Genomic DNA, 25,010 nt, shown 5'->3' on the forward strand with positions numbered 1-25,010 from the left:
TCATTTGGAAACAGCTCAGAAATCTCTCAGAATCTTATTAATACTGACATTCCTCCGGGATATATGTATCACCTGGGCTATATGTATCACCTTCTTTCATGTTAAGGATCCTTGTGTATCTTTCTAGCACACATTGCTTGCCATGAGAATGAAAAAGAATGCTTGACCTAGCTGGTGGTATTATATGCTACTGTCTATAACACACAGGAACTATAATATCTTTTATTAATTATGGCCTGACTAGACCCACTGAGTTTCCAAAGATGAAAGAACCTACTTTGCTACTTAACCACATTAAGCCCTAGACTTTTACAAGGGTCCTTATCTCACAGGTGCTAGTTGAAGAAGGCCTCATAAACTTCGTTACTTTGGGAAGCACAGAATATATTTCAGAAAACCTAGGAGTACTACAGAGCAAAGAATTCAGACATCCTTCAACATTCAACAAATATTTACTAAATGTTTTTTGTATGTCAAGCACTACTCTTAGGTATTATGGAATAAAAGACAAAAATCCCTGCCCTTGTGGAACTTTATATTCCATTGAGGAGATACATATAAAAAACAAAGTACATAAACAAAATATATAGTATCCTAAATGATCACTGCTATGGAAAAAAAGCATAGAAGGAACATAGTGGTATAAGGAAGAAATTTTAGATGGAAGGAGGTGACAAAATGAATATACGGATATCTAAAGGAAAAGCTCTCTAGGCAGGGAGAACAGAAAGTGCAAACACTCTCAGAAAGGGACAGAGATGGTATTAGCAAGGAAGCCAGTGAGACTAGACTTGAGTCAGTAAAAAAATAAATAAATAAAAATAAAAATAAAAATAAAAAGACTTAATGGGGCCAATAATGCAGGGCCTTGCAGAACATTTTATGATTGTCATTTACTAGGGGTAAGGTGAATGCCATTGGAGAGTTTACTTTTTTGGTTTTTTATTTGTTTTGAAACAGGGTCTCAAATGTTACCCAGATTGATCTCGAACTCCTAGGCTCAGGCAATCCTAATGTCTCAGCCACCCAAAGCATTGAGATTACAGGTGTAAGCCACAGCACCTGGCAAGAGAGTCTGGAACAGAGTGATGCAACACACTTAAACAGGGTCACATTCTGGCTGACATGTGTTGAGAACAGACTGAAGGAGAGCAGGGAACAAGCAAGGAGACTAGGTAAGAGGCTATACATTTTCACAGCTGAACTCTCTAATCCATCTCCTTTCCATTCTAGCACTTCCTATGGCTTCATCTAATGGCAATTCTTAACAATGAGAAGTTAGAAATAACATGATGATTGATATCATGTTCAGACTTCATGACTGTATTTTGATTAGGATAACAGTTGAGTACGCAACTTGTATAAGTTGCATTCATATAACACTGTTTTAAATTATCATCATGTGAGAGTTAACATTGGAATTCACTCATTTGTAACATCCTCGAGGGAGGATATACTTTACAAAAATGAAAGCAGTAATAAAAACAGAGAGTAGGCCGGCATGGTAGCTCATGCCTGTAATCTCAGCACTTTGGGAGGCCGAGGTGGGCAGATCACCTGAGGTCAGGAGTTTGAGACCTGCCTGGTCAACATGGTGAAACCCCGTCTCTACTACAAATACAAAAATTAGCCTGCATGGTGGCAGGCACCTGTAATCCCACCTACTTGGGAGGCTGAGGCAGGAGAATCACTTGAATCCAGGCGGTGGAGGTTGCAGTGGGCCAAGATCATGTCATTGCACTCCAGCCTGGGTGACAAAGTGAGACTCCATCACCATCTCAAAACAAAACAAAACAACAGAGTGGACTAGAACAGTAAGTAATTTCTACTACGTGATTTCTAATTCAGGAGCTTCTCATGCCATCGGAAACAGTATAAAACCTTCCATATGTTATCTCCTTAATCATATCAGATAACTATTTTTAGGTTCAGAGGAATAAACCTTTATTTGAGGTCATACAGCTAATAAGTGGGCAATCAGAAATCTAAGACAGGACTTTTAATCTCAAGTCCAGTGCTTTTTCCACTATGCCACTACTCCTCAGGTCTATGATTCACCAAAGGACTAGGATTTTCAAAGATTAGGATGTGCTAGGTTTGAGAGAATGGGCATCTGATTCTTACAGAATGGTACTGCAAATAAGAAAATATGTGCCACTTAGAAGGTACTTTTTTAAAAAATAATACTTAGAAAGTGGGCAACTACTAGTACCTAGATTTACGTTCATCAGAAAGTTACCTGTGGAAATCATGAGCTATTAATAAAGTCTCACTGGAAAAATGAATCATATGGCCCTTTTAACCCATACACACACACACACACACACACACACACACACACTCTATTATACCCATTTATACATATACATATTCATAGTTCCCTACATTCCTTCCCCCGACCCCGACACACATGCTCACAATTCAAGAGACTATATCTCCTATATTTAAAAAAGTTGGAGTATATGAAAGAGATTGAAGTAAAAAAAGAAAAACAGAAAACGGCTACAGAAAATGAAAGGATCAGAGCCAAGGTTTAAACATAGAATAAAGAAGTGGGAAGTGAGATGAATTCAGCTACAGTCAGTGAGTACCTACTCTTCATAAAGCATCCAATTAGAAACACACAGATGACATTTCAGGAATCCCCAGCATAAACAAACCCAGCTACCACACAAAAATCTGCTTAAACCACAACCACACTAAATTCTACTTAAAACCATGTATTTAGGGCCAGGTATGATGGTTCACGCCTGTAATCCCAGCACTTTGAGAGGCCAAGGCAGATGGATCACGAGGTCAGGAGATCCAGACCATCCTGGCTAACACAGCAAAACCTCGTCTCTACTAAAAACAAAACAAAACAAAACAAAATTAGCCAAGCATGGTGGCAGGCGCCTGTAGTCCCAGCTACTTGGGAGGCTGAGGCAGGAGAATGGCAAGAAGCCAGGGGGCCAAGCTTGCAGTGAACCGAGCCACTGCACTCCAGCCTGGGTGACAGAGCAAGACTCCGTCTCAAAAAACAAAAACCAAACACATATTTAGTTCCAAGTCCTAATGTTTAAAGCTACTGCAATTGCAGTATCTATTTGTTGGGAACTATTGCCTCCTCATGCAAATTGTGACCTTAAAGGAATTTTATATCTTATCAGCTATACTAGGTATAAAAATAATATACCAGAAGAATTTTTACATACATGAATATATTCAGAGATAAGAGACTTAAGGTCTGGTATTAAGGCAAATCTTTAGGGAAACAAGAGAACAACAAAAAAGATTAATAGTTCTCAACCACTATAGCTTTCTAGCCATACAATGGGCCTAACCAGGAACAGAAATCTTAAACACAGAGTTTTGTTGGTTTGATAAAAGACAAAAATACTGACAATAAAGGACTCTAGAATTTCACAAAACAATGAGTTATTTCAAAAACTGTTTATTATTTTCTAGTTGAAGAAGTTGATTTTCCCCCTAATTTCCTAGCACACATCACATTAATGCCATGTGTTATTATCCAATTAATTAAAATGTAGGGTCTTAAAGTCAGATGGAATGGCTATATGATTCAATTGAATAATGATTTACAAAGGGATACACAGTATGATTGAAAATTTCAGAATTACTCTTTAAAGGTTCTGAAAAATATTTCCTACCTGAGGGGCATTTGTAGCCACTAGAAATGCATTTGTCCTCCCTGGGTGGTCATAATCATGCATGGCAGCTGCCACGTATAGAGCCATCAATTCTAATGCAGGGATGTTTGAAGACAGGCAGCCATAACTCTCATCTGGAATAGAGCAGCTCTTCGAAGAAATATAAGCAATCTGCCCACGGTTAATTCTACCATTAGAATCTGAGAAAAAATAAATTGCAAAATAAACCAGCATTAGCACACAAATTCCTCACAATTTTGCTACGGAGGGGATTCTCATGGGTAATACGATTACTTATTTTATTTGCTGATTTAAGTAAGAACTAAAATCTACTAACTTAAAATAGTATATTATTCCCAACTTAAAATGTTAGTAGAGAGAAATAGTGTTAAATCTGACCCTGAAGTTGCTTACTTTACAAGACATGATAGGATTCTCACACCAGTTTGATGCTGTCTTACTCAGGCAAATAATAATTTTAAAAACCTCTGATTTTCTAAATATTTGCTATTTAATGACTAGATAGATATAATGGCCAGGGTATATAACAGAAAAAGGCAATACTAGAGAATAAAATTTAATGAAAACATTACAAAGATTTAGGAATTTAATATCTTACCACACTAAGCTTCTCTACATAGATGCTTTTCAAATCTCATCCAGGAAGATTACATTTCATTTGTAGCCCTAACTACAACTCCTTATCTCCCTTTTGTTTTCTTTCATGAAGCTCCATATAATATAATGGAATAAAAAATGATGGAAAATGAAAAGCCATGGAAAACTGGGGAACATCTCAGTCAACATAAGTCTATTTTTATCCTCTTCTTAGAAACAACACGTTCACTATCCATACTGTGCTTTTGGTGTCTTAATATCTTGCCATTGATTTCCTCTTTTTTCTATTTTGGTGGCTTTATCTATCTAGATGATCATTCTATTATTTTTGCGAAAGAAATCTGTAAAAAGTATAAGGAAAAAGAAACTATATTTAAAGTAGACACATAAAACCACAGATACTAGGTACAAAGTTTCCTTGGTTGTATTCATTGGGGGAACCTAGAAATAATGCTCTGGCTTGTTAAAGTCCAAAAGAATTATTTAATCCTATTTTAGTTGACTCAATATAACCATCACAAGAATTTTTTAACACGACTTTAATATACTAGTGACAACTGTAAATATACCTCATTATTTTCATCCTATTTATAATTTGTACCGAAATTAAGTTTTGGAACAGCCCACGCTAGAGCATTTTTTTTAAATTTATGTTTTTAGAGGATGGGGTCTTGCTATGATGCCCAGGTTGGAGTGCAGCAGCTAGCTATTCATAGGTCCAATCGTGATAGTACACTATACCCTCAAATTCTTCACCTCAGTTGACCTGCCCTCAGCCACCTGTGTAGCTTAGACTGGAGTTAGGTACCACCACACTGGCTTAGAGGTATTTTTTAAATAATTATAAAAAGTAAACATGAAGCAGTTAAATCTATGCATAATGATATATGTAAGTAATCAAATTTCTAATAAGACTTTAAATATCAATACAGAGTCAATAATTTGAATTTTCCTATGTGATACACATTCTGGATTTTCCCTACAATTTTAAAATATATTTTAAAACTCAAAAATGGCAAAAGATTTCCTTTTAAATTCAGTAATTACTTGGAATTTATATATTAGGATCTTAAAACATTAGCTTATATATGTTTCAAAAAAAAACAGTATGAAAAACAACACAGTTGGCAAGGGCAATGAAACATAACTATTTTGAATCCCATTTATTCACTTAATTTCAGAAAACTGTGATTTAAAAAATTTGCTGACACATTTAAAAGGAGGCCTCAGTGAAAGACATCCAGATTAGAAATGAAGATGCAAAACTATCTTTATTCACAGATGGCCTAATCTCATATATGTAGGAAATCCCAAGAAATCTACTGAAAAACTATTAGAACTAATAAGTTCGTTCATCAGGTTAGCAGGGAACAAGATAAACATGCAAAGACCAATTGCATTTCTACATACTTAGCAACAGACAAAAAAAATGACATTTTTCAGAGAAATAGAAAAAACAATCCTAAAATTCATATGGCACCACAAAAAGATTCCAAGTAGCCAAAGCAATCTTGAGCAAAAAAAACAAAGCTGGAGGCATCAGACTACCTGATTTCAAAATCTATTACAAAGCGATAGTAATCAAAAAAGCATGGGCCAGGCACAGTGGCTCATGCCTATAATCCCACCACTTTGGGAGGCCAAAGCAGGTGGATCACTTGAGCTCAGGAGTTCGAGACCGGCCTGAGAAACATGGTGAAACCCCATCTCTATAAAAAAAATACAAAAAAAAAAAAAAAGTTAGCAGCCATGATGGCATGCACCTGTACTCCCAGTTACTCAGGAGGCTGAGGTGGGAGGATGGCTTGAGCCCAGGAAGCAGAGGTTTCAGTGAGCTGAGATCATGCCACTGCACTCCAGCCTGGGTGACAGAGCCAGACCCTGTCTCAAAAACAAACAAACAAACAAAAAACAGCATGGTACCAGCACAAAAACAGGTATTTCAACCAATGGAAAAGAATATCACATAATGGCATCAGTTCAAAGAACAAATCACATCTTGTGGGACAGTACTCTAGTTCCACAAAATATTTACGCCTAGCAGGAACCCCATCTGAGTCTTAAAGATGTCATTCTACCATTCTCTCAGGTCTGATGTAGACTGATAAGGTTCATGGAAAGATGAGTAAACTCTGTGGGCATAAGCCCATTGCCACAATTTGCAGAAAAATTAGTTTCTTGATCAGATGCAATACTACCTATAATAATCTGATGGTAAATAAGGCATTAAGTTCGTTCAAGGATGGCGATGGTGAAGCACTACAGACAATGAAGATAAATCCACATCCACAATAAGTGAGAACAAAAGCTGTCTCTTCCATAAAGGAAAGGGTCCAATGCAATCAACCTACCACCACCCAAATGTCTGGATGTTCCCTCAGGGAATGGTGCCTTATTAAGGACTCACCATTGGTCTCTCTTACTGGAGAGCAAGGCACTCAGCAGAGGCCTGAGCCAGGTGAGCTGTAGAGAAAAAGCCCATGGTATTTAGCCCATACATAATATCTCTATTCTTTCCATCTTAGGGATTTGTTTTGGCTGTGTTCCCATCCAAAATCTCATCTTGAATTGTAACCCTATAATCCCCACATGTCAAGGGTGGGACTAAGGGTAGAGGTAACCAGATCATGGGGGCAGTTTTCTCCAGGGTGTTCTCATAATAGTGAGTCTTACAAGATCTGACAAGATGCTTATAAGCATCTGGCATTTCCCCTGCTTGCATTTCTCCTTTCTGCCATCCTGTGAAGAAGGTGCTTTTCTTCCCCTTCACCTTTTAGCCATGATTGTTAAGTTTCCTGAGGCCTCTCCAGTCATGCCTCCTGTACAGCCTGCAGAACTGTGACTCAATTAAGCCTCTTTCCTTCATAAATTACTCAGTCTCAGGTATTTCCTTATAGCAATGTCAGAACGGACTAACACACTTAGCTGTTGCATGCATAAACCCACGGAATAAGAACTCCAGTACATAGGGAAAGAGACTGATAGCTATAAGATAAGAGATCATTTTGTCCACCTGATCATCGAGAGCCTTCTTTGCAGTGAATAGCCTTTGGTAAGTATTATATATTAGTGACGGTTATTCAGAGAAAAATAAACAATAGGATGTGTGTGTGTGCGTATATACACACATATATGCACATATATACATATATACATACGTGTGTGTGTGTATATATATACACACACACACATATATATGTAGAGAGAGAGGAGATTTATTTTAAGGAACTTGCTCATGAAATTAAGAAGGCTGGCAAGTCCAAAATCTGCAGGGTGGGCTGGTTGGCTAAAGACCCAAGGAAGAGCTGATATTGCAGTTCAAGTCTGAAGGTTGTTTACTGCTGGAATTCCTGCTTGCTCAGAGGAGGTCAGTCTTTGTTTCTATTAAGGCCTTCAAATGATTGGATGAACCCCAGCGACCTATGGAGGGTTATCTGCTTTACTTAAAGTCCATCAACTTAAATGTTAATCTCATCCAAAAATATACCCTGAGGGAAATATTAAAATTAATGTCTGACCAAATATGTAGGTACTACTGCCCAGCCAAGTGGACATGTAAAATTAAGCATCATAGTAGGCATTCACCTGGCAAACAAATATTCACCACTCTGGGAAGGTTAGCCATAAACCTCCTAACAAAAACTCCTTGTCCAATTAAAAACTCTAATTTTAAAATATTTTTCCTTCTAAGTCCCAAAGCATCCAAGGAAGTTCTTAGCTATTGACCATAAATCAATATAGATCCTTTCAGCTGGCCATGTCTCTTTCTTGACCAACTGATTCACAGCTTGATCTGCTTACTGGAAGGATTTACTTTATTACCTTTCAAAAGATACCCTTGAGTGATCCTACAATGCTATAGCTACCCATTTTCAGGAAATACTGGCATATTGGGCAGAACTATCTATAAACCAGGGCCACTGGTTTTTCTCTTTAAGTCAACTGGTCATAGGGAATTCACCAAGAAGCTGTAACTATGGATTAAGGAAGAGGTATTGGTGTATTAGGAATAAACGTCATGGAAGTCTGAGCTTATGTTCTGTGCTTTTAGGAGCAACTCAAAACTAATATTGTAAGTAATTCTTCTTCTTGATGATCGAGAACTACTGCACATGACAAATTTATGAATTGGAGGATCAAAGGGCCCCAAGTTCATTATGGGCAGGTAACATGGTAACCTAGCGCCCATGGCCAAGTATTCAGATTCTACCAAAGTGCAACAACAATTTAGCTGCTTTTACAGAAAGGAAAATAATTATCTGAGGAAAGCTGCCTGGTTTTGTCTCAAAACTCCATGTATTTACACTGTAATTATCTTGTAGCGGCCTTCCAGAGACTCCACAGGGCATTCTATCTGCAAAAGACATTTTCTTTTGGCAGTCAGATGGAAAAATGGCAGAGTAATTTGCACAAGTAGAAACTGCTTCACATGTTTCTCTTGCTCTGGGTTGCATACACAGCCTTACAGTATTATTTTGAAGCAATAGTACTCAGAAGTCATGAATTTTCCTTCAGAATCCAAAGAGTCCTTTATGTAGAGAATTTCAAATGTATCAGTTATCCCTCAACTCAGAGGAAATATCTCAACATGTCCTAGACCACTGGATCCCTAATATACTTCAATGATATGACAGATCTCTGAATTTTTGTGCAATTTTTCTCATCTCTCATCTGCGGGCACTATTATGAAGGCATCTAGGATATTTGTTACTTCTTGCTCCGTGGAGCTACTCATCATTATCTCATCAATGTAATGGATGACCTTGATAACTTATGGGACCAGATTAGGTTATAACAGAGAATGAAAGATTTGACATAGTCCAGAACTAAGACAATAGAAGTGTACTGTGATGCCTGCCAGATGTAAATATATGTCTTCTTGTGAATTTTGCTAAGAGTTATGGAGGGAAGACAACTTTCCAGATCAATTGCTCTGTGCCAAATATCACAAGTTAGGTTGACTTATTAAAAGAAGAGACCACATCTGGAAAAGCTGTGGCAACTAGAGTAACCACCTGATTACGTTGAGAATAATCCATCATTTTCCAGGATCTACTTATCCTGTGTAAAAGCTATATAATTAAGTTGAACAGCAATGTGATGGAAATCACTATTCCTGCATCTATTAAGTACTTGATAGTAGCACTGATTTCTGCAACTCAACTATGAATGTAGTATATTGCTTTCGGTTCACTGTTTTGCCAGAATGAGGCAATTCCTGGAGATTCCATTTGATCCTTCCTACAATGATGATCCTCTTTCCAAAGATCAAGGAATTGATGAAGTGATTCTGCCAGCTGCTGAATATGTTTACTCAATGCATTCAGAAAATGGGTGTGGTTCAGCTAACTACCATTATTAGATGAACCCAGTCCAAAATCCTTTTATCATCTAAATTCCATAAGCCCCTAACTCTGGCTGTAGGACCAGCATAGCATTTCACTCTCCAGGAATTAGTGTTGAAATAAATTTCCCAGCACTGTGATAAAGGAGGATACTTCTTGAGGATAAAGTTAGGGATGGGTGATAAAATTGAATATGATCACCCCATTTCAACATCTTATCATGATAAGCTTCTGGATTCCTTCCTCTACAGTACACAAGGAAGTTTCACAATTCTACTTCATCTGATGCCTATACTTTAGACAACTCATGAGGCAAACTGTTAGAGCCACTGCCAGTTGCTCAAGCTAATACACTGACTCCAGAATATCTGGTCGGTACATCTTCCTTTCTCCCTGGCCTAACACCCTTAAGTCTATTCAGATATATATCCCCCAGGTTTCTACCAATATGAATTGGTAAATTATTCTGGTATTCAGACTTAATACTTATTCCTCTAAGATCTGCAGGATTTAAGTTTAATTTTGGATCTCAAAGAAATGAGGGACAGCGGAGTTGGATTTAGAAGTGAATTATTCCCCTATAAATCAAGAATCTCAAGTGAGGTCATTACAGGGCTTTCAGGCAATCAACACAAGGAGAAATGACGGTTTCCCAGCAGGAAGAATCAGCAGGATTTGGGGAATACAAGGCAATATTTATTTAAATCTATCCAAATAATCTCATTTCGATTATCAGGATCCTTTATTTCCCATTTCATATCTTAATTCTAACATAAGAGGTCTACTGAAGCCACAAACTTATTTGCATTGTATTTCAAGAAACTTCAGGATCAGACATTGGGTTTTATTTTCAGAAGTTATGATCCTATTACAATAAAAAATAAGGGTTTCTTGGCCGGGCGCGGTGGCTCACGCCTATAATCCCAGCACTTTGGGAGGCCAAGGCGGGAGGATCACGAGGTCAGGAGATCCAGACCATCCTGGCTAACACGGTGAAACCCCATCTCCACTAAAAATACAAAAAATTAGCCAGGCGTGGTGGCAGGGCACCTGTAGTCCCAGCTACTCAAGAGGCTGAGGCAGAAGAATGGTGTGAATCCGGGAGGAGGAGCTTGCAGTGAGCCGAGATTGCGCCCGTACACTCCAGCCTGGGCGACAGAGTGAGACTCCATCTCAAAATAATAATAATAATAATAATAAAATAATAAAATAAGGGTTTCTTTTAGGTCAGAGATGCTATCTGGTTCTCCAACCATTAATTACAGCCCTAAACTTGTCGTTTATTTTCTATTAGTTCTCCAGTGCAGTGAGAATAGGACAGCACATCCCATGGTCCTTGTAGTCTTAGTTTTCATCATAATTTTCCATTGCAATAGCTGCTTGGTTCCCCAAAGCTACTTGGTTTCCTTTCTTCTACAGATACTTGACTCCATAACACTATGTATGAGAACTCGTAACACTGCTAGTAAGAACTCAGAGGAAGTGTGCAGCATGAGAGAGAAAACATATATTGTCTTAGAGAATACTATACCTAAGTCATCGAGAACAGACTGGAGATAGAAAAATAGTCATTAAAGGCATTGCCAATGAATGCTCAGAAGGAAATGAGGAACATGTCACTGGAAACTAGAGGCCAGGGAATCCCTGTTATATAGTAACAGAAAATTTGTCTGAATTAAGTGTTGCAGTTATGTGGAATACAAAACTTACAAATGATAAACTTAGACATTTAGTTGAGGAAATTTCCAAGCAAAGCGTTGAAGGTGTAGTCTGGTTTCTTACTATTTATAGTAAATATGAGAGGAAAAAGAAAGATTGGTAGAGAACTGGTAAGCAAAGAGGAATAAGGACGTGATAATTCAGGAAATTCTCAGCCTATGCAGACTACAAAAGAGACTAAAATTAAGAGAGTTGCTGTCAGTTAAGTGTGTTCTGCACAGAAAGCCAAGGTTGCAGAGCTGGATCGATTTTCACTAGTTCCTTGGAAAGATCAAAAGTCAGGGTCAAAAATAAATTTGAAGATGTTATGCTGCTGTCTTTAAAGAATGGGCTCGCTGGGTACAGTGGCTCATGCCTGTAAAACTAACACTTTGAGAGGCTGAGGTGGGCGGATTGCCTGAACTCAGGAGTTCCAGACCAACCTGGGGAACATGGTGAAACCCCATCTCTACTAAAATACAAAAAATTAGCCAGGCATGGCAGCATGCACCTGTAGTCCCAGCTGCTTGGGAGACTGAGGCAGGAGAATTGCTTGAACCCGCCTAGAAGGCAGAGGTTGCAGTGAGCTGAGATCGAGCCACTATACTCTGGACTGGGCCACTGAGTGAGTCACCATTTCCAAAAGAAAGAAAGAAAGAAGGAAAGAAGGAAAAGAAAGAAAAGAAAGAAAAGAAAGGAAAGAAAGAAAGAAAGAAAGAAAGAAAGAAAGAAAGAAAGAAAGAAAGAAAGAAAGAAAGAAAGAAAGAAAAGAAAAGAAAGAAAAGAAAGAAAAGAAAGAAAAGAAAGAAAAGAAAGAAAAGAAAGAAAAGAAAGAAAAGAAAGAAAGAAAGGGCCATGAGCCAAGAAGTGTGAGTGGCTTCTAGAAGCTGGAAGAGGCGAGGAAACAAATTCTCCTCTAGAGCATATAGGAGAAAAATAGTTCTGCTGACACCTTGATTTTACTTCAGTGAAGCCTTTATTTGGACTTCTGACCTCCAGAACTGTTAGAATAAATTTGTGTTGTTTTCAGAGGCTAAATTTCCGGTAGCTTATTACAGCAGCAATAGCAAACTAATACAGACTTTTGGCACCTAGAAGTGAGGTACTGATGTGACAAACACCTAAAAATGTGGGAGTGGCTTTGGAATTGGACAATGGAGAGGCTGAATTTTGAAGAGCATGACAGAAACCAGTAAAAAACCACCAATCAACTTATTCAAAAAGTTCACTAAACATCAGGCAGGATTAATACAAAAAAAATTACATGAGTACATCATAGTTAAAATGTTAAGAACCAATAGGAAAGAGAAAAAGGAACATATTATATTTATATATTTCTCAATATGACCTAAGTCTTGACTTGTCGACAAAAACTGTGAAAGTCACAAGATTATGGAATAATACCTTCAAACATGCTAAAATATAATTATTCTAAGACAAAATGACATCTAAAACAAAAAAGTTGAAGAAAATAAAAGCACAGGACTGCTGGAAGGAATGAAGGGCACTAGAAAGAATAAATACAGATGGCAGACAAAAATGAACCAGTGACATAAAGCAAATCCATTAAACAAATAATGCATACTTTAGACTCAACTATCCAAATGTAAAAAGTAATATCAGTGGCTGAGTCTATGACATTTACACTGGTTAGCATGGTAATATTATTTCTCAAGTATTGGTAACTGAGCAAATTGTCTTGATATATATATCAGTGCAGCGGCATGTTCATGGCTCACTGCAGCCTCGAACTCCTGGGCTCAAAAGATCCTCCCACCTCAGCCTTCTGATTAGCTAGGACAGGTGTGTGTCACCACATCCAGCTAAATTTTTAAAAATTATTTTTGTAGAGATGGGGTTTTGCTTTGTTGCCTAGGCTGGTTTCAAACTCCTGGCCTCAAGTGATCCTCTTGCCTAAGCCTGTAAAAGTGTTGAGATTATAGGCATGAGTCACCATGCCTGGCCCTTTTAATAAGCTAGAATAAGAGAACTATAAATGTTATGATTCATTGTATTTATATAAACTATTATATTTATGATAAGGAATAGCATTAACATTTTTGGAAGCAAAATTTGTTTATAAAAGTTTTTGATGTCATCATTAAAATACTTTGCGAGGCTTTTAAACATGTTTTCTTTGGTTTTCGAATGTTATATATTTTAAATGTATGTGATGCACTTGAGCCAAAAACAACAAGAATTTTTTTTAAAAAAACAAAGGACTAATTATCATAATATTCAGGATAGTGGCTATCTCAGTGAGGAAAACCAAAGAATGGGGCAAAGAAGGAAATATGATAGATCCAGCAGTACTCAATATTAATCTACCTTGTAAGATGGGTATCAGGTTTAAAAACTTTCATGTCATTATTATGCATCAAAACTTACACAGTAGAATTTGGGGATAAGTGGTTAAAAAAACTTACATAGTCCTTCATATGTACTAAAAGGTTACTTAACGAAAAATTTAAAAGGACAGAGGTAATGAAATGAGAAAGTTTGATTTACTATTCCTGATCAAATAATTAACAGAGATTTGTAGAAGGAAGTACCTGTTTCATTTCCTGTTCCACAACCATTGTGGATCTGCTGTAAGCCAGGAACTGGCCGTGTTGTCAGATACCAAACTGCATGTAGGACATCTGTGGCATGTATACGATTGTGATCTAAAGTCACCAAAATGTTTTTCTGTTAGGTTTAACATACAACATTTAAAAACTACAATAATTTCCTAATCATACTATATCCTCATAAAAAAGATGTGACAGAATAATTCCCCACAATTGAATTTTATTTCATCTAAAGTCTCTTGATGTGTTAAAAAAAATTCTGTTTTAAAAACTTCCCCGTATACTATGAAAACATAGTAAAGGTGCCAAAGAAAAGGCAGGATAACCAAGGAGTATTGAAAGGCATTGGAAAATGTTCTTAAGGTTGCTATTTTGTGGCTTTCAAAAATATCATGTAGTGTCTGGATTACAGAGACTCATGTTTGCACACGAAACAGTTTTGTACACAGTTACAAATTCTAGTTATTTACATTTTTGTCCCCAACAAAAAGGTCAGAAATACTATGTCTCAGGCTTGCTATAGGAATCAAGTGCTAAATATGTGAAAGCATCCAGCACAGTGTCTGACACATCATATATGATCAATAAAACATTAATTTACTGAAATTCAACTATGTGAAAAGGCAATGTGGCATAGTGTAAAGAGTATAGGCTTTAGAAGTCAGATAGACCTGAAACTGAAACAGTACTTTGGTATCTAGTTTTATAATCTTGGGAAAGATCCTTCTGAGTTTACTTCTCACCTATAAAAGTATATAATACAACTTTGCCAAAAAAGATTGAATAAGATAACCTATGTGAATCTAATGATTGCAGTTAACATCAATATCCAATGAAAATTTAACACTTCAACAAATACTTAATGTATATGTATGCATTAGTAGATAATATAATATTGTTTTGCCTATAGAAATGACATGGTGTCCACTGGGAACTTAATTATTATTAATAAATCACCACCTTTTACTGACCATTTACTAAAAATTCTGATATGTGCTTTACATGAATTATATCATTACTACCTATGGAGTAGGTACTATTGTTATTCTCATTCACAAAGTTTTGAAGTTTAGAAAAGTTAGGTCTAGAGACTATTTTCTTAATTAATATATCCTAATTGAAACTGACAGTGAAGACTCCTTACCACCTCTTTCTTTTCATTCCATTTCCTCTGAAGTCCATCTTAAAGCATCCCTATATTCCATTTATAAAATTCAACCACTTTTTTGAATGCACAATTTATAAGTGGAAATTATAGTATATGTAACTCACCTTAAATTATTAAACAGTATTAGTGAGTTATGCCAATTGAAGAATAATTCACTATTTATAGAACTAATTTCTCAAAAATGTGTCCACATGGAGGGAAACTGTAGACAATATATAGACAGTCCTACCTTTTTCTAATACAGAACTCGAATTATATTCAAACACAATATGCAATAGCCATTAAATTATTCCATAAGTTGGAACACAGTTAAAAACTGAAATTAGATTATCAATTTTAAACATTTTTAAGTGAATGATTTTCTGAAACTCTTGACTAACTTTTAAAAAGATAAAGTACTCAGGCAATTAATTTTAAAAATAGAAAGATGTATACTATATAACAACCAGGTGAAAAAGCAGATTATAAATATGTATCAATATTATGACCACCTTTACAAAAAATAAATTTATGTAAGAACTCTTGGAGAATATATACCAAAATGTTAACAAAAAACAGACAAACAAAACGTTAACAGTAGTCAGTTAAATCTAGGTAGTACAATACAAATTTTCTTTTTAAATCTCCATTTAAAAATTTTTCAGGCCAGGCGTGGCAGCTGACTCCTATAATCCCAGCACTTTGGGAGGCCGAGGCAGGTGGATCACCAGAGATCAGGAGTTCAAGACCAGCCTGGCCAACATGGTGAAACCCCATCTCTACTAAAAATACAAACAATTCGCTGGGCGTGGTGGTGGGCACCTATAATCCCAGCTACCTGTGAGGGCTGAGACAGACGAATCACTTGAACCCGGGAGGCAGAAGTTGCAGTGGGCCAAGATCACACCATTGCACTCCAGCCTGGATGACAAGATCAAGAAAAGACTCTGTCTCAAGAAAAAAAAAAAAATTTTCAAACATGCAGTTTTAAAAGTGTTTAAGGGACCATCTGAAGAGAAAGACGATAAAGAGTTTCAAAACCCATATTATTTGAACTTAAATAATAAGATATGTTAATACTTACAAGGAATGTCTCGATAGCCATTTTCTAATGCACGAAAATAGTTCATAAATTGTTGAGTGGGAATTTTAAATATTTCCAATAAACCAGTGTCTTGAAATAAGGTATACATAACCTAAATGTCAATTAAAATAAAGTTTACTTTAAAAATCAGAATTTCTATTTGTAGCTGAGTATAATGTTTCCGTGATTTGTATTTTGGAATGTTAACCATGTATTAATACATGTCTTTAAGTTAATAATTTATTTAAAACTTGCCTACAATTAATTCTTTCCAAAAAATCAGAATGGAAGATATCACCCTAAAGCCCCTAAAAATTAAAGAAGGCTTACCATACATATCATGTCCCAATTTTTAAATTTTTCCATTCTTTTCCTTAACTTTTTATTCATAATTTACTGAAGGTCATGTGAATTCTAATCTAGTCCTGGGTATTAAAGAAAAGTCAAAACAATACTATGTTTATCACATTTTTATCCCTAAGGACTTCAATGAGATGAACTTATATATCTTTCACAAAATTTATCCTTATGTTTTTGCATTTCATAAATAAGATATTAAAGTAATTAATGAGAGTAATATTTTGGGGCGGTTAATCTGATGCTGTTATGCGGAACCATCAGGTATAACCCTGAGTCTCGGTGGTAAAATCAAAGTATTTTCCCATAGTTCTAGCATGAAATGAACCATCTGACCTTGAGTAAAGTATAGGGAGGGCAGGTGGAAAAAATTAAGCTTAAATTTCAGTGGTTAGAACTAGATGATTTTTCATGTCCTTTTCAACCTCAACATTCAAGAAAATGTAAATCTTTATTATTTATTTAGCATAAATTAAATCCCATTAATATGGTCAAATAAACTACTTGTCATATATATAATAGTATGATCTACATCTTATATGTAATTGTTTTATGTATATATTTAATTTTTTCTGAAAAATAACTTAATGAACAATGTCAGTTGAACTAGTGCCTAAACCATTATATATTAGATTTTGCTTTTTATAAAGATTTAAGAAAATTTAATTTACAGTTAAAAAGTAGATATTTGAAAGCAAACCTGACTGAGAATCCTTCCTGATTTCTCTCCCATCTTTTCTACAAGTTCAAAAATTGGAAAATTCCAGTTGCTCATCTTCTCTATTAATGAGTCATACTCTTCTACTAAAATCAGGTCCAGTGATACTTCCTGTTCAATCTGTACATACAGAAAAACAACAACTTTATTGTATCTTTTATAAATACTGTGAAATATACATTAAAATGAGAACACTTAGGATTAAACATTAAAAAAAGTCTGTACTATTTTCTATAATGGTTATTCTTAAATATAGTCTTATCTGCCCTTCTAATTTCTCTTTCTAGAATGTTATCTTCAGACAAACACATAACTCCGGGGTGTAAGACTTATTAATCTTCTTATATTATTTTTATGAATAAAAGTATTATATTTCCAAATTACTATATAAATCCAAAGTCTATTATTTTCATTTTAGTAGTTACAGGTATCAAAGGGTAAGAGAAAAAAAAAACATATCCTTATGTTGGCATTTATTACCAGGATAATTTTTCAAAAGAAATAGGTGTTTCTTTTTCCTAAAAGCCTAAATTTTGAAATTTAAGAACAAAACTATATTGCCATTACAAATACATTATTTTCATTGTTTTAGTAACATGCACATATTCTCTATACCTTCACATATGCAAAAGAAAATATCAGAATAGAAAATAATGTATTTTATATAAAACTAAATAAAATATCTTCATTTAAAACTGAATGCAGTTTGTTGCTTTAGGATGATAGAATTAGAACAAGTTACTGTATTATTTGTAACCCAAGCAATATTTCAGTTATAGTCACTTATCAGTAAAACAATTTAAAAATACTTGTTCTGGGCAAAAGTAATAAAACCAGTACTAACAATATTATATTTCACCTTAACATAATCATATTGAAAGTTTATCTTTTACATTTGTTTGCTGTTCATTCTGTGCCTCTTCTGTTAGCCAATTATCACCTTCCTGAAATAATTTTCTGCTGTCTTTCTTCTCTGTTTCCTCTTCTTGTTGAGTTTCCATAAGTTTGAATGATTCTTTTGAGAAAATGTTTTCTTCTTCACCTTTCAAAAAAAATATATAGTAATAGATAGGAGTAAAATGTGCCCTATATGTACACTTTTACATGAAAAATAATTGTTAAAAATATTTACATAAAGTAAATCATAATGGAGTTCAATCTAAATTATTTCATGACACCATTAAGTTGTATCTTGCTGTGCTATTTTGCCTAGATACCTTATGCTCAGGCAGCAAAGACATTTCCTGTATTGGACTCCCCTTTCATATCTACTCATGGATCCTAAGTGGATATTCTTTATAAAAGTGAGAAAAAGAAAAAGTTCCTATCAATAGAAATTTTCTTGCCAATTTGATATAAACAATTTCCAACACCTCTGAGTTTTAGATATAAAAATTCTAAAATCATAATTACAAATCAGTAAGATTAAATCACATGTAAACCTTAAACCACAATATTATAAATTGTGAGTTATATCTCTACCAATGTAATAATTTTTTTTCTCAAATCACATGGAAAAGGACAGCAGTATTCGTAGCTAAATAGTATTCATTCACATGTTAAAAAACATTCATATTCATTCTATTTGTAATACCTTAAACAGGGAAATTACTCAGAACCTATCGACAGTAGAATAAACAACTTGTGGTATAGTTACACAATTGATCACTACAGAGCAAAGAGAATGAACTACAATACGAATGCTACTTAAAAATGTAATGTTCAGTGAAGGAAGCCAGGCACAAAAGTACATACTCTGTGATTCTCTTTAAGAAAAGTTCAAAAGCGTATGAAAGACAAAAAGATCATTACCTTTGGGGCATATGATTGGAAAGGGTCATGATGGGTAATTTTGAGGTGTAGGTAATATTTTGTTTCTTTTTAAAGAAACAACTTTTATCTTAGGTTCAGGGGTACATGTGCAGGTTTGTTATATAGGTAAATTTGTGTCATGGAGTTTGTTGTACAGATTATTTCATCACCCAGGTACTAGGTCTAGTACCCAATTACTATTTTTTTCTGATTCTCTTCCTCCTCCCACCCTCCACCATCAGGTAGGCCCCAGTATCTGTTGTTCTCCTCTTTATGTGCATGTGTTTTAGTCATTCAGCTCCCACTTATAAGTGACAGTACTTGGTTTTCTGTTCCTATGTTAGTTTGACTCCAGCTCCATCCATGCCTCTGCAAAAAACATTACCTCAGTCTTTTTATAGCTGCATAGTATTCTATGATGTATATATACTACATCTTCTTCTTTGCCTTTTCTTTTAGAAAAACTACCATAATCATTTATTACTTGTTCTACTATGGACATATAAGATAGAGCCCAAACTATACAGTAAAATAGAATCTGGATTCAAGTCTGAATACTACTATAGAAACGAGTCCTAGCCTCACTACTTCACTAGCTGTGATTTTTTTCATTTTATTTATTTATTTTTTAAGTTTAGTGGTATAAGTGCAGGTTTGTTACATAGGTAAGCATGTAACAAGGGGGTTTGTTGTACAGGTTGTTTCATTACTCAAGTATTAAGCCCAGTACCCATTAGTTGTCTTCCTGATCCTCCCTCCACTGAGAGGCCCCAGTGTGTGTTGCTCCCCTCTACGTGTCCATGTGTTCTCATCATTTAGCTCTCACTTATAAGTGAGAACATAACAATATTTGGTTTTCTGTTCCTGTGGCTAAGGATAATGGCCTCCAGTTCCATTCATGTCCCTGCAAAGGACACAATCTCTTTCTTTTTATGGCTGCATAGTATTCCATGGTGTATATGTACTGTATTTTCTTTATCCACTCTATCACTGGTGGATATTTAGGTTGATTCCATGTCTTTTCTATTGTGAATAGTGCTGCAATATACATACACATGCATGTGTCTTTATAACAGAATGACTTATATTCCTTTGGATATGTACCCAGTAATGGGATCGCTGGGTCGGATGGTATTTCTGTTTTTAGGTCTTTGAGGAATCACCACACTGTGTACCACAATCACTGAACTAATTTACACTCCCACCAACAGTGTACAAGTGTTTTTTTCTCCCCAACATCGCCAGCATCTGTTATTTTTTACCTTTTTAATAGCAGCCATTCTGACTGGTGTTAGATGGTGTTTCATTGTGGTTTTGACTTGCATTTCGCTAACGATCAATGATGTTGAGCTGTTTTTCATATGACTGTTGGCCATATGTATGTCTTCTTTCGCAAATTGTCTGTTCATGTCCTTTGCCCACTTTTTATGTTTGTTTTTTCTTGTAAATTTAAGTTCCTTGTAGGTGCTGGATATTAGGCCTTTATCAGATGCATAGTTTACAAAAATTTTCTCCCTTTCTGTAGGTTGTCTGTTTATTCTGTTGATAGTTTACTTTGCTGTACAAAAGCTCTTTAGTATAATTATATTCACATTTGTCAAGTTTTGTTTTTGTTATGATTGCTTTTGGCATCTTTGTCATGAAATCTTTGCCAGTATCTATATCCAGAATGGTATTGCTTCAGTTGTCTTTCAGAGTTTTTATAGTTTTGGGTTTTACATTTAAGTCTTTAAACGATCTTTAGTTGATTTTTGTATATGGTGTAAGGAAGGGATCCAGTTTTAATCTTCTACATATGGCTAGCCAGTTATCCCACCACCATTTATTGAATAGGCAGTCCTTTCCCCATTGCTTGTTTTTGTCAGCTTTGTCAAAGATCAAATGGTTGTAGGCATGCGCCCTTATTTCTGGGCTCTCTATTCTGTCCCATTGGTCTATGTGTCTGTTTCTGTACCAGTACCATGTTATTTTGTTACTGTAGTTTTGTAGTATACTTTGAAATCAGGTAATATGATGCCTCCAGCTTTGTTCTTTTTGCTTAGCATTGCCTTGGCTACTCAGGCTCTTTTTTGGTTCCATATGAATTTTAAAATAGCTTTTTCTGTTTTGTGATGAATTTCACTGGTAGTTTGTTAGGAATAACACTGAATCTATAAATTACTTTGAGCAGTATGACCATTTTAATGATATTGATTCTTCCTATCCATGAGCACGGACTGTTTTTCCATTTGTTTGTGTCATCTCTGCTTTATTTGGGCAGTGTTTTGTAATTCTCATTGTAGAGATCTTTAATCTCCCTGATTAGCTGTATTCCTAGGTATTTTATTATGTTTTTTGTGGCAATTGTAAATGGGATTGTGTTCCTGGTTTGGCTCTTGGTTTGGCTGTGTTAGTGTATAGGAATGCTAGTTATTCCTGTTCATTGATTTTGTATCCCAAAACTCTGCTGAAGTTACTTATTAGCTTAAGCAGCTTTTGGGCCAAGACTATGGGGTTTTCTAGATATAGAATCATGTCTGCAAACAGGGATAGTTTGACCTCCTCTCTTCCTATTTGGGTGCCCTTTATTTCTTTCTCTTGCCTGATTACTGTGGTCAAGACTTCCAAGACTATGTTGAATAGGAGTGGTGAGAGAGGGCATCCTTGTCTTGTGCCCATTTTCAAGGGGAATGCTTCCAGTTTTTGCCCATTCAGTATGATGCTGGGCTGTGGGTTTCTCCTAGATGGTTCTTATTATTTTGAGGTATATTCCTGTAATACCTAGTTTATTGAGTTTTTAACATGAAGGGATGTTGAATTTTATCAAAAGCCTTTTTCTGCATCTATTGAGATAATCATGTGGTTTTTGTCTTTAGTTCTGTTTATGTGATGAATCACATTGACTGATTTGCATATGTTGAACTGACCTTGCATCCCAGGGATGATCATAGTGGATTAGCTTTTAGATGTGCTGCTGGATTTGGTTTGCAAGTATTTTGTTGAGGATTTTTGCATCAATTTTCATCAAGAATATTGGCCTGAGGTTTTGTTTTTTTCTTGTGTCTCTGCTACATTTTGGTATCAGAATGATGCTGGCCTCATAGAATGGGTTGGGGAGGAGTCCTTCCTCCTCATTTTTTTTGTAATACTTTCAGTCCTTCCTCTTCAGTTTTTTGTACCACTACTTTCAGTATAAATAATACCAGCTCTTCTCTGTACATCTGGTAGGATTTGGCTGTGAATCCATTTGGTCCTGGCCTTTTTTTTTTTTTTTGCGGGGGGGTTGGTGGGCTATTTATTACAGATTCCGTATTGGTCTATTCAGGGAATCCATGTCTTCCTGGTTCAGTCTTGGGAGGGGTTATGCATACAGGAATTTATCCATCTTTTCTAGGTTTTCTAGTCTGTGTGTAAAGAGGTGTTCATAGTAGTCTCTGATGGTTGTATTTCTGTGGGGTCAGTGGCACCACCCCCTTTGTCATTTCTAATTGTGTTTATTTGGATCTTCTCTCTTTTCTTCTGTATTTGTCTAGTTAGCAGTCTATTTATCTTACTAATTTTTTCAAAAACTCAACTCCTGGTTTCATTCATCTTTTGGATGGTGTTTTTGTGTCTCAATCACTTTCAGTTCAGCTCTAATTTTGGCTATTTCTTGTTTTCTGTCAGCCTTGGGGTTGGTTTGCTCTCTCTTCTCTAGTTATTTTAGTGGTGATATCAGGTTGTTAATTTGGGATCTCTCTAACTTTTTGATATGGGTGTTTAGTGCTATAAATTTCCTTCTTAACACCGCCTTAGCTGTGTCCCAGAGATTTTGTAGGTTGTATCTTTGTTCTCATTCGTATTAAAAACCTTCTTGATTTCTGCCTTAATTTCATTATTTGCCCAAAAGTCATTCAGGAGCAGGTTGTCTAATTTCCATGTAATTGCATGGTTTTGATTGATTTTTTTTAGTCTTGATTTCTATCTTTATTGCACTGTGGTCCAGGAGTATGTCTGGCATGACTTCAGTTCTTTTACATTTGCTGAGGATTGTCTGATTGATTTTAGAATATGTACCATGTGGTAATGAGAAAAATGTACATTCTGTGGTTTTTGGGTGGAGAGTTCTGTAGAGGTCTGTCAGATCCATTTGGTCCCATATTGAATTCAGGTACTGAATATCTTTGTTAATTTTCTGCCTTAGTGATCTAATACTGCCCAGTGGAGTGTTGAAGTCTCCCACTATTATTGTGTGGGAGTCTAAGACTCTTTGTAGATCTCAAAGAACTTGCTTTGTAAATCTGGGTACTCCTGTGTTTGGTGAATATATATTTAGAATAGTTAGGTCTGATTGAATTGAACCCTTTACCATTATGTAATGCCTTTCTTTGCCTTTTTTGATCTTTGTTGGTTTAAAGCCTGTTTTGTCTGAAATTAGGATTGCAACCTCTGCTTTTTTCCTGATTTCCAGTTGCTTGGTGGATTTTCCTCCATCCCTTTAATTTGAGCTTACAGGTGTCAAAGCCTGTGAAATGTGAAACTGTCTCTTGAAGACAGCATATCATTGGGTCTTGCTTTTTTTTTTTAATCCAGTTTGCCACTCTATGCCTTTTAAATGGGGCATTTAGCCCATTTACACTCAAGGTTAGTATTGATATGTGTGGATCTGTTCCTGTCATTGTGCTGTTACCTGGTTATTAAGCCAGCTTGTGTGGTAGCTTTACATCATTGGGTCTGTGTACTTAACTGTGTTTTTTTGTATTACCTGGTAATGGTTATTCCTTTCATATTTAGTGCTCTTTTCAAGATCTCTTGTAAGTGGGTCTGGTAGTAACAAACAGTAGTAACAAACTTCCTCAGCATTTGCTTATCTGAAAAGGATCTTATTTCTCCTTCATTGAGGAAGCTTAGTTTGGCTGTATATGAAATTCTTGAAGTTTTTTTTTTTTAAAGAATGTTGAATATAGGAACCCAAGCTCTTCTGGCTTGTAGGGGTTTCTGCTGAGATGTCCACTGTTAGCCTGACTGGGTTCCCTTCGTAGGTGACCTGCCCTTTCTCTCTAGCTGCCTTTAACATTCTTTCCTTGATTTCAAACTTGGATAATCTGATGATTATGCATCTTGGGGATGATCTTCTTGAGTAGAATCTTGCAGGAGTTCTCTGTATTTCCTGAGTTTGGGTGTTGGCTTCTCTAGCAAGGTTGGGGAAGTTTTCATAGATAATATCCTGAAATACGTTTTCTAAGTTGTTTGCTTTCTCCTGTCAGGGATGTCAATGATGTGTAGATTTGGCCTCTTTACATAATCCCGTATTTCTAGAGGTTTTGCTCATTCCTTTTCATTCTTTTTAAAATAACTTTTGTCTTACTTTCTTATTTCAGAGAGCCAGTCTTCAAGTTCCAAGATTCTTTCTTCAGCTTGGTCTCTTCTGCTATACTTGCAGTTGCATCATAAAATTCCTATAGTGTGTTTTCAGCTCTATCAGATCAGTTAGGTTCCTTTTCATACTGGCTATTTCATCTGTCAGCTCCTATATCATTTTATTGTGATTCTTAGTTTTCTTGAATTGGGTTTTGCCATTCTCCTGATCTTGATTATCTTTGTTCCTATCCATATTTGGAATTCTATTTCTGTCATTTCAGCCAGCTCAGCCTGGTTAAGAACTAGTGTGGTCGTCTGAAGGTCATAAGACACTGACCATTTAGATTGCTGGAGTTCTTGCATTGGTTCTTTCTTATCTCTGCATGTGGCTGTTCCTTTAACAGCTGGGCTGCCTCTGATTGATGTGGTCAGACAGGGACAGCATGTTTGTGCTAGAGTCCCATGTTGAGAGAAGTGAGGACCGGGACCTGTATGGAGAACAGTCCAGCCACTTTTCTGTGAGGTAGGTACTCTGTGCTGGGCTCTGGACTGGCTAGCCTCTGGTCCCCACAGACTCTCTAAAGCCTGAAGACAGCAAAGCCTAGGGCTGTGAGACAGCAAAGATGGCAACCTGCCCCTCCCACTGGGAGCTCTGTCTCAGGGAGTTACAGAGCTGCTACCGGCTTGATAGC

General features: G+C 36.0%; 1 protein-coding gene across 4 annotated transcripts in view; it reads right to left on the reverse strand.

The window, feature by feature from the left end:
- The window catches only part of PDE3B (phosphodiesterase 3B), a 258,881-nt gene that overhangs the window by 49,467 nt on the left and 184,404 nt on the right, over positions 1-25,010 (reverse strand). For 3 of the 4 annotated variants that reach the window (XM_073018078.1, XM_073018068.1, XM_008006062.3), the window contains exons 8-12: positions 18,081-18,229; positions 17,170-17,307; positions 16,113-16,224; positions 13,864-13,977; positions 3,651-3,850 (exon numbers count right to left, since the gene is read on the reverse strand). In XM_073018078.1, coding sequence (XP_072874179.1) covers positions 3,651-3,850; positions 13,864-13,977; positions 16,113-16,224; positions 17,170-17,307; positions 18,081-18,229 — 713 coding nt within the window. The remainder of the gene's footprint in view (positions 1-3,650; positions 3,851-13,863; positions 13,978-16,112; positions 16,225-17,169; positions 17,308-18,080; positions 18,230-25,010) is intronic. The other variant, XM_073018074.1, reaches the window with a different exon arrangement.

Source organism: Chlorocebus sabaeus, chromosome 1 (assembly GCF_047675955.1).
Source record: "Chlorocebus sabaeus isolate Y175 chromosome 1, mChlSab1.0.hap1, whole genome shotgun sequence".
Lineage (NCBI taxonomy): Eukaryota > Metazoa > Chordata > Mammalia > Primates > Cercopithecidae > Chlorocebus > Chlorocebus sabaeus.